At 48.3% G+C, this 17794-nt stretch overlaps 7 protein-coding genes across 7 annotated transcripts; 2 read left to right on the top strand and 5 right to left on the bottom strand.

Moving 5' to 3' along the window:
* Positions 1-408: 408 nt before the first annotated feature.
* On the bottom strand, positions 409-1145 carry ABOM_010661 (ankyrin repeat domain-containing protein; the record flags this gene model as incomplete). The annotated part of the gene is made up of 2 exons (XM_022537789.1): positions 409-634; positions 946-1145. The coding sequence occupies 2 exons, from the start codon at positions 1143-1145 to the stop codon at positions 409-411; spliced, it is 426 nt and encodes a 141-aa protein (XP_022384307.1).
* Positions 1146-1925: 780 nt separating this feature from the next.
* On the bottom strand, positions 1926-2777 carry ABOM_010660 (uncharacterized protein; the record flags this gene model as incomplete). Its single annotated transcript, XM_022537788.1, has 3 exons — positions 1926-1945; positions 2012-2638; positions 2699-2777. 3 exons carry the CDS (start codon positions 2775-2777, stop codon positions 1926-1928), a joined length of 726 nt encoding a protein of 241 aa, XP_022384306.1.
* A 1254-nt stretch (positions 2778-4031) lies between these two features.
* Positions 4032-4997, top strand: ABOM_010659 (phytanoyl-CoA dioxygenase family protein; the record flags this gene model as incomplete). Its single annotated transcript, XM_022537787.1, has 1 exon — positions 4032-4997. The coding sequence occupies one exon, from the start codon at positions 4032-4034 to the stop codon at positions 4995-4997; it is 966 nt and encodes a 321-aa protein (XP_022384316.1).
* Positions 4998-5209: 212 nt separating this feature from the next.
* Positions 5210-6835, bottom strand: ABOM_010658 (snoRNA-binding rRNA-processing protein UTP15; the record flags this gene model as incomplete). The annotated part of the gene is made up of 1 exon (XM_022537786.1): positions 5210-6835. The coding sequence occupies one exon, from the start codon at positions 6833-6835 to the stop codon at positions 5210-5212; it is 1626 nt and encodes a 541-aa protein (XP_022384317.1).
* Positions 6836-8820: 1985 nt separating this feature from the next.
* On the bottom strand, positions 8821-10137 carry ABOM_010657 (putative sulfate/molybdate transporter; the record flags this gene model as incomplete). The annotated part of the gene is made up of 1 exon (XM_022537785.1): positions 8821-10137. The coding sequence occupies one exon, from the start codon at positions 10135-10137 to the stop codon at positions 8821-8823; it is 1317 nt and encodes a 438-aa protein (XP_022384308.1).
* A 3667-nt stretch (positions 10138-13804) lies between these two features.
* Positions 13805-14260, top strand: ABOM_010656 (RidA family protein; the record flags this gene model as incomplete). The annotated part of the gene is made up of 1 exon (XM_022537784.1): positions 13805-14260. The coding sequence occupies one exon, from the start codon at positions 13805-13807 to the stop codon at positions 14258-14260; it is 456 nt and encodes a 151-aa protein (XP_022384309.1).
* Positions 14261-14806: 546 nt separating this feature from the next.
* ABOM_010655 (uncharacterized protein) lies at positions 14807-17220 on the bottom strand (the record flags this gene model as incomplete). Its single annotated transcript, XM_022537783.1, has 4 exons — positions 14807-14857; positions 14922-16547; positions 16599-17082; positions 17135-17220. 4 exons carry the CDS (start codon positions 17218-17220, stop codon positions 14807-14809), a joined length of 2247 nt encoding a protein of 748 aa, XP_022384310.1.
* Between the last annotated feature and the right edge of the window lie 574 nt (positions 17221-17794).

Raw genomic sequence — 17794 nt, 5'->3', positions numbered from 1 at the left:
CGCTCTCGCTCCTTTTATGTACTTAGGCAGAAGATATTATATTAGTCTATCTTATGAGTGAAACCCTATCTTTTTCATACAAGGGCTGTTTAGTATGCATACAGAGACCATCACGGATTGGATACAGTTTGGGGAGGGCGGCCGTGTCTTTATCCACACTGGCATCCTTGTTCGACTAACATCTAGATCTAAGAAGACCCTGGGCCCAGAATCTATCTCAATCTTTGGTTGGGCTGCACAGAGACTCGGTCTTTTTAAGTTTTTAGGCTCTCGGAATTCATCTCGAATATTCTTCCAGTACCTCGAATACTTCGACTTTTCCCATATGCTGCGAACCTCTTCATAAATATCAGCCACGATTTCCTGGACAGAGGCCAGAGCATTTGCGCTCACAAACGAAGGTAAGTTCTAATTATCTTCATTAACCTTCTCTGACAATGCCGCAACGAATGCCTCCTTGGGAATTCCAAGGAAAGCTATGTACTCGAGCTTTGAATCCATATCCATTCCCGCGAAGGATGGTCCAGCATCCTTGAAGCTGGGGTCTGCTCCCTTCTCCACCAAGAGTTCAATCAGCTCTATATGGCCCTGTCTGCATTCCCAAGTGCGTGGAGTCAGGCCGTAGGTATCTTGACTGTCCAACTCAGCACCCCGCCGCAGGAGGAGCTATACAGTCTCTCAATGATTATGCTGAGCCGCCCATGACAACGCTGTCCGGCCGTGTCGCTCTCGAGCGTTGATATCCGCGCCACGATCAAGCAGAGCGTCCATTGTTTCACATTGGCTACTCACATGATTGGTGTCTTCCTGGTATTGTTGTGTGCATTTGATGCCCGGTTTCCGTTAACATCCGTTGAGTTTGGATCGATCCCACGATCAAGAAGGATTTCGACGACGGGGACCCTACCGTGTTCTGCTGCTAGAGAGAGAGGGGTCCTACCTCACTCCTCCTCTCTATCTTGAAGTGAAACACCGTGGGCATGAAGAAGCTTGATAATCGTGACATGGCCTTTGCGCACTGCACATAGTAATGGACTCTCGTACATGGCTAGGCGGCCACATTTACTCCCCGGGTTAGCGTCAGCATCATGCTGGAGCAGAAACTTGGCAGTTGACGTCGTTCCACACTTGGCAGCCACTGACATGGCAGATGAATCATCCTCGGAAATGAAATGAAGCCCAAGTCTACTCCTAGTTCCATGAGGAGCTTTAGGACTGACTCTTTTCCATTCTCCGTCACATAGAATGTAACTGGCCAACCGCCTTTATCCTGCAAAAGATGGTTGGCTCCATGCTCGATCAGTAGTTTTAACGATTAACTTATTGGCCATTTATAGCTGCATACGACAGAGGTGTTTGGCGCAACTCATCTAACAGATTTGGATCAGCTCCATGCTGTAACAGAGTCCTGATACAGGATTCATGGTCCCTAATTGCTGCCCACATCAACGGTATTCCTCCAGGTTCTCCGCCTGGTGAGATAGTCCTTGTAACGTTGGTCGACGCGTGTAGGTAAGGTCTCCATCTCCAACGGCTTGTTTGAGCAAGATTGCATAAAGATCAGCGGGCTTCTGTTCATGCTGCCGCCGGAAGCTACAGTACAGGTATGTAGTATTCACGTCGGCGTTGCCTGGTATTTGGTGATTAAATGGTTGATGATTATCAATGACATTACTGTTTTCCCTGCTCCGGGGAACCCCTGGCAAAAGAGAGCTTCCTTGTCGTGGCTAAGCTATTCCTGGAAAGTGGGTGAGTTCAGAAACCACCGTCCAGTTCCGTCCTGGGCTTGACTGAAGGCCTCGCTCTGCTCAGCGCTGAAATCATGAGGGCGTAGCATTCTAGAATATTCATGTTTTTCCACTGTCCATGAACCTTGCCCACGGATTTTGAGACCTTTTCTACGGATGTTGTCAATTGGGATACTCCTAATCCAGGGTACACGAGACTATAGCATTGTCAGGCCATTTGAGTACAATATAGTCTAAACCTAACTACCTCCCCAGAGACTCACCGTCATTAAGAACCTCGAGCACAGGCACTGCTTCTTCAACAGCCTGAGAATGAACCACACGCAGAAGATCCTTCGCATAGACCGCCGCGGTGATTACTGCATAGGGCTGCCACTCCTTGTTCTTATGTCCGTCAGAGTAATCACATATTCCGCGTATAACAATGCACGGAAAATCATCCATCAGGCCCGCAGCCTCCATTTCAAAACAGCATATATCCCACTCGTCACGCAGCTCATCCCGGCGCTGGGCTGAGCGCATTATTGCGCTTCCGGATGAGATGAGGCCGTAGTGGACCACTGGAATGTCTGATTCACGGTCAATTCTCTTCATCGGGTATGCACAGTCACATCTGGAGCAGTCTCCGTTGCTGGTGTGCTCGTAGCTCGAGGTAAATAGCTGATCGCGCTCCCAGCCCGGGATTGGGTATGTTCTCGGAGCTAGGAGGCGAGCAAGCTTTGAGCAGACTTGACGGATGTAGTTTTCCATCTGTCTTAGATCAAACTCATGGTCTGGCCGGAGCCTTTGCGTCGCAGTTAAAAGTAGAGAGGGCTGTTGATTCAGATAGGACGTGATATGGAACACTCTATTATCTTTAAATTTGCCCGCGTCGTAGTGTAGAACACCTCCTAAGTCTGGGTTAGTATTGGCACATTCAATAACCAAGGCACTTCATTGTCGCCCCTTACCATGACTCCCTCTCAAATCACTAACAACAGCATCCCACCCCACTGTGTATGCATTGTAGTCGGGCTTCTTGGTGACCATGGTTGTGTGGTCCTGAGAAGCCGGTACTTAGAAAGCGGATATAACAATTGTGTGGAAAGCCTTGTGCGTGAGATGCAAACCACCGGCGATTTAGGTTATATGTTTTCGACCATAATGACCTGGCAAAGCTGTTGCTACTATATATATTCCAGCCGCAAGAGCCCACGGAATTAAGAAATTCCAACAAGGCTCGGCTGCCATGTCGATCGCAATCATTTATGTCAGTGTCAATGCCATGGTAAGATGTGAATGGGCCGCTGGGTGCTTTAGTGGTGGCTATGTGCGGATACCAAGCATTTCAGTGTGCGATGATGGATGATGAGGCTGCCAAATGATCCGTGAATAGTGCCTGCGCGTGGATGATAAAATGCAATGGATTGACATCCTACTGAATTAAATCCAGTAGTAGCGCATAAGCCCACCACTGGGCCTTAGCAGGGGTTCACACACCTCATGCACCCATTGCCGTGGGCAGACAGAGGCTCAAGTCCTGTCCACAGAGCTAGATCAGAAAGGATAATAGGGCAAGGAAACACCATGATTATGAGTAAGGGGTAGGACACCCCTTCTTTCATGCTCTCCTGATGGCGAGAGAATTAGTTTCAAAAGGCTAACCAATTATGATGTCTGCACTATCCGGCCAGACGGTACTGATCTTCAGGCACTCACCACCGGTAGCGCGAACGCTGATCTCACGACGTGGTCCCAGCATGGCCACATTATATATTATACGGGTGAATAGGTCTTTCGGTATGAGTGTACTCTCTATGGTAATACCTTCCAGCCCTATTAGCAAGCATCTCAAGACATTGCTGTCTTGGTTACCGAAATCCTACTATATCCAAAGCTGCTTTCAAATGGTCAGATCAATGTCAGGGGCGCTGGTAGATCAAAAAAAACAAAAAATAAACTCGTTATGGCAGGATTCCATGCATCTCTATATTGAGAATACCTTTCTTTAGCTTTTCTTTTCCTGTGATATAAATAGAACGTTGCACTATAGCTCTCGTGGCTTTTATGATCATACCTCAGACCAACTTTTAGGTCTATTAGAAACCCTTATCATATAATGTAGCGTGCCTGAAGCTCGGCAAGCTCCGAGAGGCCGCGATAAGCCGATAAGACCCGCCCAGCAAAATAAAAACGTTCCCCCGCATTGATGGAAACCACACCACCAAAACCAACCCACACCCGCAAACAACAACACCAACACAAACAAAAAGAATCCCAAGAGAAAGAGAAAAGAAGACCACGATGGAAGGCCTCACCCCAACGCAACTAGCCTCCTTCCAAGAAAAAGGCTATCTAGTCCTCCCCGACCACCTAACACCCTCCGAAATCACCTCCCTCCTCACAGAAACGCAGCACCTCCTCGACACCTTCCCACTGGACACGCACCCGCTAACGCAATTCACGACCGGCGACGACCTCAAAGACAACAAACCGCACGTCGGCGACGACTACTTCCTGACGTCGGGCGACAAAATCCGCTACTTCTTCGAGCCCGACGCCTTCTCCCCATCGCCCGACCCGGCCACCGGCAAACCCGCCCTCCTGAAGCCGAAGCAGCAAGCGGTGAACAAGATCGGACACTCGCTGCACAGTCTCTCGGCGCCGTTCCGAGCCGTGTCGCTGTCGGAGCGCAATGCGGCGATCGCGAGGTCGTTGGGGTTCAAGGACCCCCGCGTGCTGCAGAGTATGGTGATATGCAAGCAGCCGGGGATTGGGGGCGCCGTGCCGCCGCATCGGGATTCGGAGTTTTTGTATACGGATCCGCCGTCGGCGGTGGGGTGGTGGTTTGCGTTGCAGGATGCTGGGCCGGGGAATGCGACGCTCGGGATGTATCCGGGTTCGCATCGGGGGAGGGCTGGGGGGAAGGTGAAGAGGAGGTTTGTGAGGAGGTCTAATGATGAGGGAGTGGTGGTTGGCACGGAGTTTGTGGAGAATGATGGGCCCGGGCTGCCGAGAGGCATGGAGGAAGGGGAGGTGGAGGGGCAGGGGCCCAAGGAGGAGGATGTGGAGGTTTTGGAGGTGAAGGCTGGGTCGTTGGTGTTGATTCATGGCAATGTTTTGCATAAGAGCGAGAAGAACACTAGTGATCGGAGTCGGTTTGCCTATACGTTTCATGTTATTGAGGGTGCGGATGGGTGGAAGTATGATGAGAGGAATTGGTTGCAGCCCCCGGAGGATGGGGAGGGCTTTTCGAAGTTGTATCAATGATTGATCGATCGTTACGGGTTGGTTGGGTCTGTTTGGATGGAGCATTGTGTGATGGACGTCAATATCATCAATTGCGCTAGTTACATCTATATTGCCATGATACAGTTGGGCGATCCCAAACCCCGAACTCCAACCAGGTATCCAGTAATGCAACAAATCTAGTCAAACATCTGCTTTTATTTGATTCCAATTCCAGTGCAGCGGGGGCTCGATTAGGCCGCCTTCAACATATCCAACATGCCCTTTGTCTGGCATGCTTGATGAGCCATTTCCACTTCGTCTCGCACGCGTCGGTGCAGCCGGTCAACCAGCTTGTCGATCGTTGCTGATTGACCCAAGTTTCCTGAATAGATATCAAGGACGTTCATGGCCACCTCGACGCTCAGCTTCACCAGGCGAGGCTCGCTGATGCTCTTGTACACCCACTGCAGCACCGGCTGCAGGGTCACCTCGTCGCGGTTTTGTAACGATGCGCGGAGAGCAGACCGATGACGAAGTGCGGTCAGCAGAGTAAGTTGTGCGGTCTTGTCGCCCGAAGCCAGCACTTGGTCCAGGGCGGCAGAATAACGGGCCTTGCGAAGGTCGTGCTCCCAGGTCTGTTCCTTCTTCCGTTTGCGATCCTGGCCTTCAATGACAATGTCCACACCCTCGCCAATGAAATCACGACCACGGAAACGCTTCTCCCAGCCGGAGCCCCGGAGCTTCTTTTGCTTAGCCACTTTACGGTCATGTTCTTCCAATTTGCCTTCCAGCAACGCCTGCATTTCCTTCCTCCGCTCCTTCTCCTTGATCTTCTGCTGGCCGGAGAGGCGGGTTTTGATCGACAAAAGACCGGACTGCATACCAACAGCAATGTGCTTATCTTCCTGCGCGGGTCCAGAGGTAATGGCGCGGAGCGAAAGAATGGGTGAGGGGTACTTGGATCCGGAGACCATGTTCCATCCAGTCGTCTCGAACACCTTCATGTGGCCGTCCAAGGCACCACTCAGCAGTCTCTCACCGTTCGAAGCCAATGCTAGCGCTGTGACGGTCTTCTGATGGCTTTGAATCATATGCAGCGGCTTTCCAGCCACGATATCCAGCACAGCGATCTTGTTATCTGCCGCCGCAAGCACCGTAGTACCCGCCGGCATAGGCAGGACGCTCTCAATCGGGGCAGCCATCTTGAAGGTCATGGCAGACCGACTCTCCACACGCGGATCCCACAGGCGCACAGTCCGATCGTAACTACCCGATACCAGCAGCCCGGAAGACGCCAGCGACCCCGGCATGAATGCACCGCTGCGCACATAATCAGTGTGTCCCACGAACGTCTTTACGCTGCTTTCGCTCGGAAGGTCCCAGAGTCGCACGGTGCGGTCATCGCTAGCCGTGAAAAGAGCGGTCGGGTCGCTGGGTGAGAACTTGCTCACCCAGACGGGCTGCTTGTGCTCCCTCCATGTCTTCAAGATCGCGCGCGAGGTCACATCGAATACCTGGACCGCACCAGTGTCGTCGCCAGCAACAAATACACGACCATCGGGACGAACGTCGGTGCCACGTACAGTGTCATCGAAGCGAGTGACGGTGCGAAGGAGTTTCCGGGTGCGAATGGAATAGATCTGGACTCGAGCACCGGTGGTCACGGTGAAGACATCGGGAGGCTGGGTGAGAGATGGGAAGGCGGAGGCGGACGACGGAGCGGAAGGCTGTGTGATTAGGTTGATGGGGCCATTGGCGGGCGAGGGGATCAGCAGAGGGTTCTTAAATGTCTTCCAATATTGTTGCTCTGGTGTCAAGCGAGTCGAGGGCAGCGCCGGGAGCTTGACCTGTTGGAGAGGGACGACGGGGGCAGCCATGGCTGCGAAAGGTGTGTGTTATGGTAAATTCTCGGAGATTGTTGCAATATTAGTTGACCGTAAGAGTTGACGGACGTGATACAAAAAAATACAGCTCATCCACCAGCTGCGTTGGCGCGGCAGGGCGTTGATTGGAATTTTTGTGCTGGTCTGGAAGATTTTCTGATAAAATCGCATCGGGAAAAGTTCTATCGGTCCCGATTGGATAAGCAATACGCTAGTGTGTAATTTATCTCACCGCCTTATACTGAATTATATAGCACTAAATACTGTCATCTTTCATCGAATTGGGGATGTGGTTTAGTGGTATAATGTTCGCTTAGCATGTGAAAGGTCCGGGGTTCAATTCCCCGCATCTCCATATCTTTTTGCTTTTGCACTCTCTAACCATCCTTCCAACTATTATCTTCTCTTTTTCCCTTTAAGCTCTTCAGAGTCCAAGAGTCTTGTTCAAGGGCCTCCATTATGCCTTGACAAGTTTTACAACCAGGTCCTATCCTGGAAATAAACATTGGCAACATACAACAAACCTAGCAATGGGCGCAAACCCAAAACGTACACTTACCACAACCGGTCCCAACAACTGTAATCAATATATATATAGCTGACCACTGAAATCCAGCAAAGAAAATAGCACTCTCAAGGTCACGCAAACATGGTCCCACAAATACACCACCTCAACCACGGAAACCCCGGCACAATAGACTTGAGAAATCCATTCCGCCTTCTAGAACAATCACGTCAGCTCCAAGACCCTCCCCAGCCCACAAAAAACACGAGACATAACGTCACCAAGCAGCTCTTTGTGTGAAAGCCATATCCCAAGAACTGAATCACAGTATCTTATAACCCACCTGGAAAATATATCCCCTAGGTTGTTTCATAGGCGGAGATCCCATGCCAACTGATGTTGCTATGATATCATCCATCGCCACACGACCTTATATAGAGAGAGAGAGACCGCGCACCCCGTCATAACCAAAGCTTCATCACTAAAGAAAAACTACATACATAATCATAGAAAAAAAAAACACTTCTGGCACAATTTCAAACAAAACACATATATCCTTGAAAGCCAGTTCTCTACCCAAAATGTCCGAGTCCTATTCTAGCTCTTCTTCCTATTTCTACAGCTCTTCGAGCAGCACTGACGACGGCACCACCGCTACCGGTCAGCGCTATGCTACGTTCTCGCAGACCGAGCCGGATGGAACCACGACTTCGCACTTACCGTCAAGATCTCGGCGAACCGGTTATCGTTGATGAGAAACGTTATGATCAATCCGGACGGCAATTGACGACCGGTGACACTTCAGCTGGGGGAGTGCGCCGCATTACGGATTTGGATGAGGAGGGTGGGGAATCTTATGACTAGGGTGTTGGGTGTGATGGTCTACGTCTATTTGATGGGAGGTTAAATTGAGTGTTCCAGAGTGAAACTCGTCGGGTCTTTATAGGATGACCGGTTAATTTATTTCATGATGCGCATGTCTTGTGTTTAGGCAAACGCATCTAACTACCATCTTGTTATGCCTCTAGTAAGTGGGAATATAGGATCTAATTATATAAAGAATTAACAGTTCTTTCACTTTTATGCTGTAATTCTCTAGTAAGCCAAATAAACCTTCTAAAGCTCAATATATCTTTAATTTGCAATCAATGGTGATCAGTAGGACCCGGAATATTGTTGTGGCATTACCAGTGACCATTCATCATACAGCGTACAAACATGACTAAGATAAGAGACGCGTCAACACATTCTTGCTCTGTACAACAGTTGTCTCCTCGTTCGGGATGTTTCGTTAGCCAAGAGTTCAGGCAGAGCGGTGGAAATCGATCCTCGAGCAAATAACAAAGCATCCCGGATATATATATCATTGGCTAAAAATGGCGTAAAAAACCGTGTCGAAGGCAAGAAATATTCAGTAGTAAGCTTCGTATGCAGTCATATACAGCGTCATTGTTGGAGATCGTCAAGGGGGCGATTATGGCAATCTGACCCGACCCTCGTTCCACCGATTTCGTACTTTTCCCCAGAGACCAGGCAGCTCATAGCCGACGTGGCACAAAATACCGGCCAGGAATCCAATCGCATCATTCTTAAACCCAACCAGCAGCCCCACGGTGACCATCATGACCGTCCATCGTCTCTTGCGGTCTGCGTCACTGAGCATCGGCGCAATGTCTTGTCTGGCATCACCCAAAATTCCGAAACTAGCCTTCATAATATCCCGGGCCCCCGTGGTATTGAGACTCTCTCCCACGCTAACCAGCTCCAGTCCTGCAGCAATCACCATTACTCCTAACAGCGCTGAAGGGAACCGTTTCAACAGGCCCACCAGACTTTCACCGAAAAAGATACCAATCACCAGCTTCAGTAAGCCCAGGAAAATCACGCTGGAACCAGACCGTGCCCCGAATCGGTACTGGGCTGCCAGTCCGCCGGAACCATGACAGACCGGCATGGCGCCGAACCAACAGCCTACTAGGTTCATTGCGGCAACGCTGAGTCCGATGGATGTGACTGAAGGCGTGCGTACATTCGGGATCAAGTCACCCGCAAGATGCACGACGGCGACGATGGAGTTCAGCGTCGTGAGCGGAATCTGTCCGACACCCGCATCAAGAGCACCCACGGACCACTGTTCGGGAGTGGGGACGACGGTGTAAGGATGCCAAAACGTGAGAGACGGCAAGTCGGCTACCAGTGCACTGCGGATGATGGCAAAGAGGATTCCAAGAATGAAAACTACTAGCGCATAGGGCACCTTGCGGTAGACGTTGGTAATGATGAGGAAGACAAATGCCGCAATGGCCCAGATCCGATTATCCGCCCATGACGGCGCGACCCATCCCAAGGAGGACAAGATATTCCCACAAGATGCGATGACAAGAGATAAGCCGGCCCCAACCTGGATACCCTTAATGACGGGGATAGGAATTACGTCTGCGAACCAGTGAAGAAGACCAGTGACGCTGAATATGAAGATACACGCGCCTACGAAGATGCCGGCGGCGGCAATGGTGCCATTGTTGAAAGATCTGGCGATTGCTACAGCGGCAATTGCTTTCATGGGCTGCACAGGAAGTGGGATGCCGAAGAACAGACCGGTCAGGATATTGAAGAGCCCTGAGAAGATGAGGGTGCTGGACAGCGAGACGGTACCGTTGATGGCCAGTGCTATGGCGATGGGGAGAAAGGTTCCGAGATCGCCGAGCGAACCCGAAATCTCCGACACATAATTGCGGCGGAATGTCTGGAGATTGTGCGTTGAGATCTGACGAAAGGTCTGGGCGGTCATCTTGTCGATGGTTATTGTTGTCGTTGACTCCTGGAAGCCAACTAAAGAAGGGATACTGGAAAAAGACGGTCAGCGATAAAAGAGGAAATGCATAGTTAGTTGAGTACCAGAACCAGACTAGTGCGTCATGGGACAACACCCCGCATTCTTTCATCCGCGCCATGTGAGCTTCGTGCCCTACCCCATTTTAGTAAAGGATTAACTACAGCTCCATAGAATTTCCTTTGCACAGTACAATGAAGCGATTTTTATCAAGATGCCAAGATGAAGTACATTTATGCGAAGGCTGCACTACTCCATTCTGATGTCTCTTTCCTTCCTTTTTTCCCCCTCTCCTTTACTCCCTTATAAGCCTGATTTAGATATTTGAAGACCTTAAGACTCATTTCAACCAAACTCATCTCTCCTTATACAAAATCGAGTTTGGTCAACTTAGACCTGAATGTTAGTTAGTATAGGTATAAATCAGTATTCCCATTTGAAAAGGTTTAACTCACATCACAATTCAAACTTGCATTCGGCGCCACCATCTTTATTTGCTTGCTCACAAGCTTCAAGGTCCTCAGAGTCACAGTATTCAAGCGCCTCAATATTTTCGCCATCAATACAGTTGAATATGATGTTTTCCCAGTTTGCTGTTCTATCGTTTCTGGCATCAGCCGGTAGATTTGTGTTTTTCTGCGCTGCAGATATCATCTGTCCCTCACGGTAACCTGTTATTACATCCCCGATCCGTAAGTATGATATTTCCTCACTGCGAGGGCAAGCATCAACAGCTATTTGAAGGGTACTTACCCAACTGGTCTCTGAGGTTTCCGCCACAGTATTTCCCATTTGTTGTGCATGCCGCAAAGACGCCTGGGAGTATGAAGGAGAGAGGCAGAAGAGTGAAAGAGGGCTTCATATTGAACTTCTCGGCTCAAAGGCTTCAATAATAATGACAATGGGTAATGTATAAATTGATAGCTTTCCTTGAGGTAAGCTTTTATCGTATTTATATTACTTTGCTCTGCTCTGGGCGGTGTCTTCGCACTGCAATCCCTACTCGCTGCATGCTGCCCTAGTTCCCCGATCTCAACATAGTTTGGCGAATAGTGAAACACATCACATCTCATTTAGAGGCAACCACTGGCAGGTTTAGTTAGTTATGTCCGCCGTAGGTCAGATCGGATTTCTCAGAAGTGGACCTAGTGGGGCATCTGAGATCTGATCCAACAATTTCCCTGCATATCCCCATAAAGGGTAATTAATATAAAGCAAGGTTCAATAATGCTTTTGATCTTCATTTGTTGATACACTCGTGTTGATCTCTACATCAGTCAAGGCTCATGAGCTTCCTCCTTCCCCCTTGCTGGGAAGGTATACTGGTCTAACACGGTAACTTCAATGGTACGATTATTAGGACCCACATGGGCACTGCAGGTACTGCCACCTCAAAATTGCCGTAGATCAAAGGGGGTGCGTATACAAAGGATCTCACGGTGACATTAGCTTTAGTTACGGGAAACAGAGGGAGAAACATATAAGGTTGATTTTCGAATGCCTTACTTTCTTCCAAAATCATCAGATCCCAATTTTCAGAATATACTACCTTGGCTATCCCGTGGGTCACTACACTAAATTCCTCAAATATACACATAATCTGAGTAGTACCGCGCTTGAAGTTACTCCAACATTCCATCTGTCGAGATTTCTTTTTGGCCATGAAGCACTTTGCAACCTGGATGCTTTTTCTATCTGCTTGTTGCAGCGCAATTCCACTTGACGGCTTGCAACATTGCGGCGTGACACTTGATCAAAAGCCTTCATGCGAGAATGGTGTCCTCCAGGGCTTTGACAATTCGAGTCCTATCACAACCAGTTCCTGCCTGATAACGCTCTCGGTGGACATGAAAGGTGCAACTTATTCTTTAGTGGCGGAGGTGGACGAAGATGTAAGAGAGCGAGGATTTCCTAAATCGATGGCAATAACCAGGTTCGACAACAAGATCGCCCCTCAAGAAATCAGCTTCAACGACGGCGTGTTATCTTTCCAGTCGGAGTTCAAGAGCCGGAAGTACCAATTCGTCTTGAAGGCGCAGCGTGGTCTTTACGATAATCAAGAGCTATCTTTTTACAACAGGCGTGGGGGACATTTTGAGGGTAAAATTGGTTACAAATGCATCAATAATGTTGCTAAAATGATTCTATTGCCCCCAGGCAACTGTGAGTGGCTCTTTTATTCTGGCCCAACTTTATGATCTAATAGCTGATACCTTCTATTTCTAGCTGTTTTCATTGTGCATGAGCCCCAGTTTGATGGAGATTATGCAACCTGGAGCTATGGGCCTCCTACTGGTGGTGTTCTCTCCTGTGAGTTTGATCTGATTTCTCGTCTCAGCAAGAAACGAAATAATATTCTAATGGCTTTACAGACGGCGGCGGTAGGGACCATCATATTCATGATATCATTGTCAACTTGAAACCTTAGAGGGGGCGTCATGACAGAACGTAAAGTTTTATCATCAGCTATTTCAGGACTGGTCACAGGCCGGCGCTCTGAATTGGGTGAGCCCATCTTGGAACCCATCCTGTTGAGTATCGTCCGCCTATGGCATCCCGAACAAGAATCTGCTTCAGATGCCGGAAAGGGGTCTCCTGACAAGATTTTACTCTGTCTAGTAGATCCTTTTCTCAAATATACGCCTACACAGACGGGGTAACCATGCCTTACTGCTCACTCTCATACATTTCTAACCTTTGAACCCGGCGTTATGTCTGATTCCATTGAAATGTAATCTTTCTTCTGGAAGCTAAGAGTGCTCTATCTTCTTCATATTCTATGACTAATTATGTATGCCAAACTACACCTGCAAAGCCAGCTGGGACGATGATCGCTTTATAGCTGAGGTATAACATGCCTTGCCTGGTGTGGAGACAAACAAAAGCAGATTGATTATCTTCACGATCAATGGACTATAGAAACCCACCACTCTGTACGCACGACTAAAGCCCTATCCTCGTCAGTAGATCATCGCCCGGTCCCTCAACGAGTTTGCGGCTTGTGACGAAATGTGCCAGTCGGATTCTGCGATAAATCGACCTGATCCAGCGAGAATTGAGAACACGGGAGACAGAGCCTGTCCGATCTGTAATAATGCCACTTACGGGAATATTAAGACTTGGAAAGCCTGTGAGCAATACATGCATGAAAGATGCCTTGATGACTGTACTGATGCCCAGGAAGGATATCGGGACATACCACCATGCCCATTGTTCAGCCCAATATAAATATTAAATCTTATGATTGCCTAAATCATATAGATATAGGGCCTTTTGAATAAGTTCTTCCTTAGCTTGATTGGCCAATTGTATCTTTGGTATATGGTGTGAATCGCTTCAAAAAATAATGATAACATCGATATATTGAAAGAAACTACGTTGAGCTGTAGCCGATGGCTGTCCCAACGTAACCGTCCCATGGGGTTCCAGATCCCGGATCAGACCCGGAACCGGGTCCTTATCCGACGGATATAAATCAAATGAAGCTATAAAGGGAGGGACACGACACCTACAGCACTAATTTCGTAATAACAACTACCCCACCTTTCTATTAATCCAGTGCCTCAAACCCTTTCCCCCCCCCAAGATACACTCCCAGTGGAAATCCAGTTTTATAATTCTCAACATGTCAAACGGCTCAGCCTTCTTCCTCCCACCTGAAAGAGCCCAAGGCCTCGCCAACTACCCTCATGCACGCATTCTCCCCACCAACCCCGCTTCTCGCACCATCCATGTCTCTGGCACATCATCACGCCGTGGCGATGGGACCTGGGACGGTGTAACCGAACATGCGGATGGAACATGGACGCTGGATATTCGTGAACAGACCGCGGCAGTTCTCCGCAATATTGACACGGTTATTCGTGGCGCAACAGACGGCAAAGGGAGCATTAAGAATGTGGTCGATGCAACGGTGTTCTTGACTGATCTGGCCGGTTCCTATCAAGGTATGAATGAAGAGTGGAATAAAGTGTGGCCTAATCGCGAGGATGCGCCAGCGAGGACCACAATTGGTGTTAAGGAATTACCAAATCCGCGGTTGGTGGTGGAGATCAAGTGTACAGCAGTCTGTGAATGGTGAGCGAGTGTCGATAGAGACTGAAGGTTACATCGTCTTGTTTTCTTTTTGCTTTCACAACCCATGGATGGCCTGGATAGGGTTCTGCAATATTTGTTGTCTGGTTACTCAATGACTCTGCGATTCTATTGCCTGACTGTATGGATAGAGTATCTTTTGGGATTCCGTGTATATATCTCTAAGACCTATGATTCGGAAATCAGCTATATTATGATATGGCCTGTAAATATCAGTAGAGATATGATCGCATCGGACCCATCTTACAAACATACACGAAGAGAACGAAAGACAGATGATTGGCCTCTGCCTAGAATTTGAGATGGATAGACTGTTATATCCACTGTTTCCTCGTAATAAGAGTAACCTAGAAGACTATAGAATGCCAAAATAATTATCGTCTTATATGCAAACAACGATAACATCTATCTGCCCCACTCTGAGCACTTGTATCCTTTCTCGCTCTATTATAATCAACGATCCATCCAGATAAATAGGTGGGTCTCATCAGCAGTATCCAGAATAATTACACAATGTTGCCACGAGTCCAGCTCAGCTGAATCCAGGGGAAGGAAACCATGAGCCTATATCCATTTCCATATCCTGAACTCCATCAGTAAACCTCCAATACACATTGCTTCCAGCGAGGAACAAGCAGATAACTTACAAAATCATCACTGAGAGACCAGGCTAACTGGTTATCAAATATAGTCATGGTTGATTCCTCAGTAGTTGCTGTATTCAACCCTATTCCTGGCTGTGAAAGACTCAATCTCTCAACCCTGTCTTCCAAGATCTTCGAACACATTTCAAGAACTGACAACATAGTTCTACTCAACGCTTCGTCGATTGGTCGGCTATACTCCATAGCCTCAATCTGGGCCAGAAAGCAAGCAGACACCAGGTAACCTTTAATGTTCGTTTCACCAGCTTCAATTCGGGCCAACATGCAGGAGGTAAATTCTTCGATAATATGCTTGGATTCTTCGTGTGATAAAGGATATGACGAATAGGGAACCGATACTGAAGTATTAATCGGCTTCTCCTTAATTCGGACAATCATGTCATCTGCAACCACAGCAGCTGCTTGGATAGGAACGTCCCGAAAGGACGGTGAGCCTGTGAGCAGCAATGCGGTATAGTCAAGGTCTTCAGGTACGGATCTGCTAAATGGCGCTAAGATACGCATAGATATTTCAAGGGCTACTTTATGTGAGTAATACAACGTCGGGTCAGATTTTGCCTTTATGGCAAAGGGGTCATGAAGAGCAAGCAGAAAGCGCTGAGTCATCAAGTCGTAGAGGTTTGACTGGAAAAGAGTAGGAGATTTTCCACTATTTTTGAACGCATCAAATAGGGCTGAGCTTTCGCGGTATATATTGGTAAGGCTTTTGTTGAACTGTAAAGCTTCGTCGTACGAGGCGCCTCGGCGGAAGTCGTTCAAAAACTGTGCAATTTGTAGTCGAATAGGCAGTGATCGTTGTAAAGCTATTTGCAGAGATGTATCCGTAAAGTCCTCGGAAGGTTTTGCCTTAGGAATGGGATCTTCCATCTGTGCATCGTCAAGGTTTAGGGGAGGCTCACAGTCGTAGTCATCACAGTGAATTAGAGGAATGCCTCCAGCATCCATACTAGACTGGACCGCAATCTCAAGAATTGTATTCCATATCCTCCGTCTAAGCTGCGCATCGAAGAAAGAAACCCCCTTAATATGACGTGGGTCAATATGGAAACCCATATGCATAGCTGTTCGAAGTAGAGTGCCAGCTGAGACCCAGACAAGGTCACTGCTAATGTCACTTGTCTGGCGGGCCAACAGTAGGAGGCAGTGTGTTTGGAGGCTAGTGATATTGAGACGCGATTTCTCAAACGGGGAGCTGAGCCACGTTTGTGCCGTATATATCCACTGGGATGATGTAGAGCGCGGAACATAGTCTTTATTTGGGTCTCCAGACTGACAAAAAGAGTTCCCAATCGCTAGCATTAGTAAAGTCATGATAATGAACGCCGGGCTGGCTGCCGGAGGACTTCTCCAGTACTGATCGTATTCACGTAGGAAGGATGGCACATGTACGATACGGTAGACGGATTCGAAGGTACGGAGGTAAGCTTGGATAAGCCTGTCAGATGTTTCTTTCGATGGCATGTAATCCCTCAGGTCAGGACAGATTTTCTGGTGAATTATCTCCTGTGATTTGGCCGTTCTTGCGAGCTGTTTGCATCTCTCGTAGAGAATTTTTATCTCGGGGGTCTCAGAAGCCTTTCGATAGAACATATGGATCATGTCATGAACCTTTTGAGCTTTAGTCCATGTCACTTCAATTTACAAGGTAGAGAGCAGTACCCTATGTTCACATATAGATCGATGGCTGTTCCCGAAGAACCTCGTCTTCAGGAACCTTCCATTGATTGAACCTTGCTCGCGCACTCTTATGGGTGCCTGACCTGGATAGCTATTTGGTGGTTGCAAATTGAGGGTTTCTTCAAGCTTCTTTTCTAGCTGGCGTACTCGATCTGTTAATGATTGAACAAGCGATCCTTCCTGCAAATCTTCAGGTACGTGAGAAACCTTCGAATGTTGCACAGCTGTTGGGTTCGCCAGGGATGAACTAGTGGATTGGAGTGTATCTACATTGAGAAGCCCGGGGAACTGTACATCTTCAGGGCGGTTTGGTAAGTCCCATGGTGGATTGCTACTCGAAAATGCCGTGGGGGCCAAATCGATGACTTGATCGTGTGCGACATTAGTTTTCCGATCAGCGTCAACATAATGGCAGGATCGAGGATCAGACCGTATGCAGCTAGCACACGGGTGGTTTCTATCGCAGCTGGAGCCGAGTGAGAGAATGCAGAACGAATTAGGGAACAGCGTCAACTAACCGGATTTTGCGACGGCGACATTGCTCACAGGCAAGTGCTGGGCGTCGGCGTTTTCGCTGAAACGCCGGGGCTGTGGTAGTAGCCATAGAGGCGACAGGGAAACTGAGAAGTACCGTGGTCGAGTTCTCCACGTTTTTGTATCGAAACTTGGAGGTACATACGATGCATGTCGCTTAAGTTAAGACAGAGAAATAGACACGCTTTCATGGCGGGCGGAGTCTTGTGACCTTCGGCCTTACCTTGTTCAGCACTAGTTGTTGGATGTAAGCCTTCGGAACCCTAAGTACGACTAGTACTACTCTTGGTAAAATTACTCATTCCGTTTATCGAGAGCAGTAGTGTCCCAAGGATATACCATAATGTAGCCAAACGTACACAACCTGTTCGTTCTGGGAGTGTGAATATGTCTTTTCCCGATTCTCAAGGTCGGTTCCGGTTGTACGAGTTACATTTACCATCTGCTTCTGAATTGGCAATCATGGTTTAGGTTTATCGGCGATAGAAAACTGGCCTGTGAAGGACCATTGTTGAGATCAACACAGCCATTCGCACACAGCTCACGGTATATGGAGTTTATAGGTTGAATTGCAATCCCGACAGCGAGTTCGCAAGGAGAGAGCCATCGCATCTATATTTGCCGGCAGACAATACCGCGACCAC

Source organism: Aspergillus bombycis, assembly GCF_001792695.1.
Source record: "Aspergillus bombycis strain NRRL26010 chromosome Unknown contig00138, whole genome shotgun sequence".
NCBI classification, from domain to species: Eukaryota; Fungi; Ascomycota; class Eurotiomycetes; order Eurotiales; family Aspergillaceae; genus Aspergillus; species Aspergillus bombycis.
The sequence above is the reverse complement of the archived record's forward strand: the minus strand, read 5'-3'. Positions and strand labels throughout refer to the sequence as shown.